Genomic DNA, 6,411 nt, shown 5'->3' with positions numbered 1-6,411 from the left:
GGCCGCGGTCTGTGGGCGTCGTGGAGCTGCCCCAGGCAGAGGACATTTTCTTTCACTTCGTGCCTCTCCAGGGAGAGCCGAGGCAGCAACTGAGGTCCGACTTTCTTTTGATGTGCCCCCTGGAGCGCCGGCTCCCTCCTGGGGTGCCCCCTAGGGCTTGGTGGACCCAGCCCCAAACCAGAGACACCAAGCCACAGAACAGGATGGCGAAGGGCCCCAGAAAGCCCATTGTGGTGCGCTGGCTGGAAATGTAAGAAAACCAGAGGATTTACATAATCAGCTTCACATGCATTATTCATGGAGCTCCTCATCCATGCAGAATGCAGCGGCCATGCCCGCCTGCTTGGCACCGCACACCCCGCAGTGGGGGAGAACCCAGAAGGGCTGAGCTGAACCTGGCAGGGGCTCCCAGGAGAGCCAGAGCTGGGGGCTCTCGAAGTCACGGGTTTCACAACACAGGGAAAGATGTCATAGGCGTCCCAGCCACACACGGGGCATACTGACGGTGGTGTTTACTGAGCACTCACATGGCAGGTCCCTGTGTCACACGGCACATGCCTCGTCTCACATCAGCCCCCCAGGACTGCGGTCGGGTATCCGCCCTGGAGAGAGGAGAAGCAGGTTGACAGAGGATGGTGTCACCTGGTTCCTCAGCAGCACACACAGGACCCTGCCCAGATCTCCCGTCCTCCCAGCCCCTGTTCACGTGTCTATCCCTGCTTCTTTCTGGGGTGCCCCTCATCCTCCATGCCCCGTTGCTCTTGGGGTGTCCATTCTGGGGCTTAGGTTTGCATTTCAAGTTTGTTATGTTTATAACATAAGGTGGCATGATAGTTAAGGTGCTGGATTCCCCTATGGCTGACCACAGTTTGAGTCCCAGCCCTGAGGGCTTGAAAATCATGCAGGGCATGTGTGCATGCATGCCCAAAATCCCAGGAAGAGAGTGGAAGAGAAGGGATTGTGACACGGCCATCCCTCTGGGGGGTGATTTCTCAATTTCCCTCTCTCTGTTTCTCTCTCTCTCTTTGGGGAATGCACATGCCCTATGCCAAAAACCTAAAAAAAAAAAAAAAAAAATTAAGGTAAGTTAGTGCAACCAACCTGTAGGGCAGTGACTAGGAGCTGTGCACTGGGAGCCAGAGCCCACGTGGTCAACTGCAGCTTGAAACCAGCCCTGGTGGCTTGAGTAAATGCTGACTGCATGTGCGTGCATGCCCAAAATCCCGATGGGAAGGAGAAATAGAGTAAAGGGATTGTGGCGTGACTGTGCTCTTTGGGGAGATTCTCTCTCTCTCTCTCTCTCTCTCTCTCTCTCTCTCTCTCTCCCCTCTCTCTCTCTCTCTCTCTCTCTTGCACACATGCCCTCTGACTATTAAGAAAAAATGTTGAGCCAGCCGATGGCATAGCGGTTACGTCACCGGACTCCCACATGGTCAACCACAGTTCGAGTCCCAGACCCAGTGGCTTGAAACTCATGCTGGACACTTGTGTGTGTGTGTGCCCAAGATCCCAGGAGGAGAACAGAGTACAAGGATTGCAGCATGGCCATCCCACCTAGGGGGGTGGGGTGATTTCTACTTTCCTTCTTACTGTCTGTCTGGCTGTCTCTCTCTCTCTGGTGAGCACCTACACCCTAAGGCAAAAAGCTCTTAAAAATAAAAGTTGCCAGAAACTCTTGTTTGTCAGAGAAAATAAATAAATAAATTTTAAAGTTTTTCTGGATTCTAAAGGGAGCCTGCGTACATCTAGCAGGATGTCAGCCACTCTGCTGGCATGTATTAGGTTAAAAAACATGTCATGACTTTTCTGACAACATAGTATTTTCATTTTTTAAATGGAAGTTCAAGGAAAATAGAATTCTTTATTTTTTTACGTTTTATACCTAATATTTTCACAAAGAGACTTATTTTTTTTTAGTGTCTCCTGTCTAAAAATAGCACCTGTTGGAGCCAGCAGATGGTGTGGTGGTTGGGTTGCTGAATTCCCATGTGACCAACCATGGTTTGAGACCTGGACCCAGTGGCTTGAAAACCACGACAAATTGGGACCAGCAGGTGGCATTGTGGTTGAGGAGCTGGACTCCCACATAGCCGACCATGGGTGGAGTCCCAGACCTGGCAGCTCGCTTTCTCACTTTCTCTCTATCTCTCTCTGATCAATTTTTTTTTTCTGAAAGGATAATAAATAAAATAAAATAATTCTTTTTTTAAAAATCACAACAAATTATTTAATTATTTTTAAATAGCAACCTATTGATAGAAATGGAATGATTGAAGCCCTAGGGACCAGAATTACTCACCTGGAGCTTCAGAACCACTCACTCACACACACACACACACACACACACACACACACAGACTCACACACAGACAAAATACCAATGTAGTTTTAATGTTTGAACATCACTTCATTGAGCAGAACTTGCCAGAATCCAAAGTCACACTTCCATGCTAACACCTTTGTGTAGCTAAGACTTGGTATGAAACGCTGAGAAACTTCAGCACTGGACATTCACAGCAAACCTCATGGTCATTGGCATCCCAGAGCCAGGATGGCAGCTCTCTGTGTGACCATGTGACAGTGACAATCCCAGGCCATGCTCAGCCCAGTCTACTTCCTATGTGGTTAGATAAAGCAGCAGTGTCTGTGGGCTAAGAGACCAATTTGGGACTCAAATAAATAGGGTTTAGGCCCCCCTCTGCCCTTGAGTGACCCTGAGTAAGTGACTTCAGCTCTGTGTCTCAGGTTTCTCAACTACAACAATAATGGAAACAGGTCCCACCTCGCGGGGCAGGGGGAGGGTTAAATGGCAGAAGGCATGCGGTGCCGGGCTCACAGCAAGCTCGGTTCCTCTGTCACACAGGGGAGAGAAAAGACCACTCACAGCCGGGCGGGGGCAATCCTTGTATTTCTTTCAGAGAGCTTCCTGCCAGCTGACTGTCCAGCAAACCCTGGGATTCTTTCCCTGGTCTTCCTAAAGCCAGCAGTTCCTTTGTAAAGCTCTTTTCTACTTGGTGAATGCAGCAAGGGCTACAGCCAAGAAAGAGCCGATACTTTTTGTGAATGGGTTAAGGCCGGAATTTTCAATAGAGAAATTTTAAATGCACAGAAGTTGCCCTTTGAGAAGCATGCAAGCCCTTTCTTAGCCCTTTCTTTGGACTCAAAGTGTGAGAACCACTGAGATGCTCTGGGTGTCTCTGGCTGGGGAAGCTGCTCTGCTCCCCTTCTGGCCTCCTGCCAATCGAATCCTGGCTAAGGGGCCTGGCCAGAGCTTTGCTGGGTGGTCTCAGCTGCACTGGAGCCCCAACCTTAGTCTCCGCTTAACTAGTTTCAAAAACGGTGCCTAACACGTAGAATTTGATTCCGTGAGAACAAGTAAATAAAACCCTTAGCAAATAGGATCGCTCCATATGTGCACTCCGTACGTCACTGTTATCACCACTGTTCCCTTTAACTCACTACTTTCCAAAACCAACTTGGGCCCTGGTGCCCTTGAGATCCTCATGCCCTTAGTGGCACTGTGTGTTTTGAACTAAGGAGTGGAAATCAGTCGATGTTGTATAGGATGAGAATGGGATGAAGGGTTTGTGAGTGGTACCCTCAGGTCTACACAAGGATGAAGAAGTAAAATATGGTTGGACTGGTGTGACGTGTAGCTACAGGAAAAGCCCCCTGCCTGCCCGCCTCCATCTCCTGCCACCCATGGTGGTGAAGCCCAGTGTCTCCTAGAAACCACAGAGGTCTGTCCCAGGTCGGAGAGGTCAGGACACACTCAACGCTCTCTTGCTCACCTGATGTTTTCACTCAGGAGCGTTTAGAGGATCACAAACAGAGAAACGCAAACGAATTGACCCCTTGCAACTGTTCCTTCAAAGAGAAAGAGAGGCAGGTACGGAGAGGGGTTCTGATCTTGCAGCCAGACACAAAGTAGAGACTTTTCAAAGGGTAAGATCTTATGGAATGAAAAGGCCAGCAGGTGCTACCCGAGGGGCACCCATACACCTCCACTCCACCCCCACCCACCACCTACAGTTTGAACAGATGACCTAAGAGACAGGCAAATGTCCGGCCCAGTCACCTGAGGTGAGAGAGGCAGAGGGAAATCTCAGTGTAGTTCTGGCCAGTGGAACAGCCATCCTAGGCACTAAATGACTTGGGGGTCTTAGAGACAGGTCATAAGAAACGAAGGAGAGAAGAATGGGAAATCCCAGGAACCACTTTCCTGAGAATGAATTGAGTGAAAAAAGCCGGGAAGTGGGTCCAAAGTGGAGCCAGGATTGAGGGTGAACGTGCCGGTGTAGTGACCTCCACACCTGCCAATGGGAGCCCCATTTGACTTGGGGGCTCCCAGCAGCCAATGGGAGATGGAAAACCAACTTCATCTACAAGCCAGTGTCCCTAGATACCACGGATGTGGTGCTCACAGGTGTTCCTAGAACGAGGACCACACTGGATTCTCCACAGAGGGGCCTTGTGTGAGACGGTGAACGCCTTAGTGCAGAAGCCACGCGGGGCTGGTGAGCCACGTCTGGGGACAGCTCTTGAGACAGACCGATGCCATCACAGCCCAGCAAGTCCAGGAGAGTTCAGTGGAGGAGGACGAGGGCGGCGCTCTGTTCCTCAGTGCTCAGCTGTCTGCTCCTCGGCCTTAATCCAGCCACGGATTTTGGAGTGGCGTTCAAACCAGAATTCCCTGGAGCATTTGGGGCCCATGGAAAAGTGAGTTCTCAACACCCTCACACCTGGTTTCCCGCAGACCGGCTCTCCTTCTTCTGTCTTCATATGCCAAGTTCCTCATGGGTTTTGCTTGAGTAAAATGTTCTGTTGCAAAAAAATAAATAAATAAAAAAAATAAAAAGCAGGAGGAAGGAAAAAAGGAAGGGAGCGGGGAGAGAGAGGGAAGGTAAAACCCACGGCTTTGCAGTATCTGAAACCTTAACAGTGACTGTGGTCTGCGCTTAGTTCCTCAAGTTTGTGATAAACATTGAGCGGCAGCAGGCTCAAGGCTTCCTAGATGGAAATGCTTAGAGGGCAACCGCCAGCTAAATATAGGCCCGTAAGCCTCCTCGACAGCTGCTTTGTGAGGACGGAAGAGACTTGCTCGCACTTCTTCATGCCCCGATCCCAAAAGACAGCCCTACTCACTCCCTCCATAAGTTTTGGGATTGCCTTACTGGGTTGGCAGATTTAGGGGGAAAAATAAAACTAGATATCCAGTTTAATTTGAATTTCAGATAAACATCAAATAGCTATTTAGCGTAAGTATGTCTCAAATAGTGCAAGGGCTATATACTTGCACTAAAAACAAAACAAAACCAAAAAGGTATTCTCATTCTGAAATTCATATTTAACTAGTCATCCTGTATTTTTTCTGCCAACCAACAAATATTGACTGAGCAGATGTTGCAAAACAGCAGGCCACAGATGTGTTTCCTTTGGCTCATGGGATGTTTGGGGTTTTGTTTTTAAGTAACATTTCAGAATAGGGCACTTCCACAGACTGCTGGCTCTTTGACTTCTCTGAGAAACGTGGGCGAGGTGGTGACAGCAGGCCCATAATCCCACAAGCCACCACCTTCCAGGTTCCTTAGAAAGGTTCCGGGCTCCTGGGTTTACTGCTGTTCCAGTTTCAGCCCTCTTATTTTGCTTCCCGGTCCCCCATAGACATCAGGTCAGTGACTGCTTGAGCTCAGGGCTCTCTGGCAGGGACTACAGCTCTCCCAGCTCCCTCACTCCCTGTCGAGGCCCCAGGGCCCAGGCGATGTTCTCTTCAAGAAACTGTCCCTGAGGTGCAGGGTCTTGAGACCAGGGTCAGCAACTGTAAATCGGACCCCAGGGGAATAGCAAGATTGGATTTAGAGTGACAGCAGCTCCCAAGCAAACCCCCACTATCTCTCACACAAAGTTCAGTCACTGTGGGTTCCACCATGCCCAGGGCATGGGGGTGCTTAGGGGAAAACACTGGGCGTCTACAGCCACTTCCACCTCCTGGGAGGCTCTTTCTCCAGCAAAGGCCAGTTTGTCCTCTAAGAAGAGTACAGTGACCCTTGAGGCCCAACCTCCTCCTCTGCTGGGACCTGGCAGAGGAGAGACTCTGCAGGACTGTGTACCGTTGTCCCCTAAAGCCACGCCTGTCCCTGTCTGCAGACCCACATGTCACTCCCTTGTATTTGGGAAGGCCCGGCATTCCAAACGGATAGCATCTGAAAGTTGAGGGGAAAAAAATCCATTGTTCTTTAGTGCAAAAGGCAAAGAGGAACCTAAGCTAAATGTTGTCAATCTTCTTTCTGCCTTAAAGAGACAAGCGTTTGTAGAGATGGTGAAGAACAAGATGCAGAACCCGAATTTCCAGGTGAGCAAGAAAGAGGAGAGGAAAAACCAGTGGGACGTCAGCAGGCAGCCAGCCAACCG

The 6,411-nt window shown here is 49.8% G+C and overlaps 1 protein-coding gene across 3 annotated transcripts in view; it reads left to right on the top strand.

Annotated features, from left to right (window-relative positions):
• FHAD1 (forkhead associated phosphopeptide binding domain 1) overlaps nt 1-6,411 on the top strand; it is a 171,516-nt gene that overhangs the window by 159,358 nt on the left and 5,747 nt on the right. For 2 of the 3 annotated variants that reach the window (XM_006145267.1, XM_006145268.2), the window contains one exon: nt 6,299-6,352. The exons of the other annotated variant lie outside the window; for it this stretch is intronic. In XM_006145267.1, coding sequence (XP_006145329.1) covers nt 6,299-6,352 — 54 coding nt within the window. The remainder of the gene's footprint in view (nt 1-6,298; nt 6,353-6,411) is intronic. 3 annotated transcript variants of the gene reach the window in all.

This window comes from Tupaia chinensis, unplaced genomic scaffold (genome assembly GCF_000334495.1).
Source record: "Tupaia chinensis unplaced genomic scaffold, TupChi_1.0 Scaffold000146_1, whole genome shotgun sequence".
Classification (NCBI taxonomy): Eukaryota; Metazoa; Chordata; class Mammalia; order Scandentia; family Tupaiidae; genus Tupaia; species Tupaia belangeri.
This window is presented reverse-complemented; position numbering and strand designations above follow the sequence as displayed.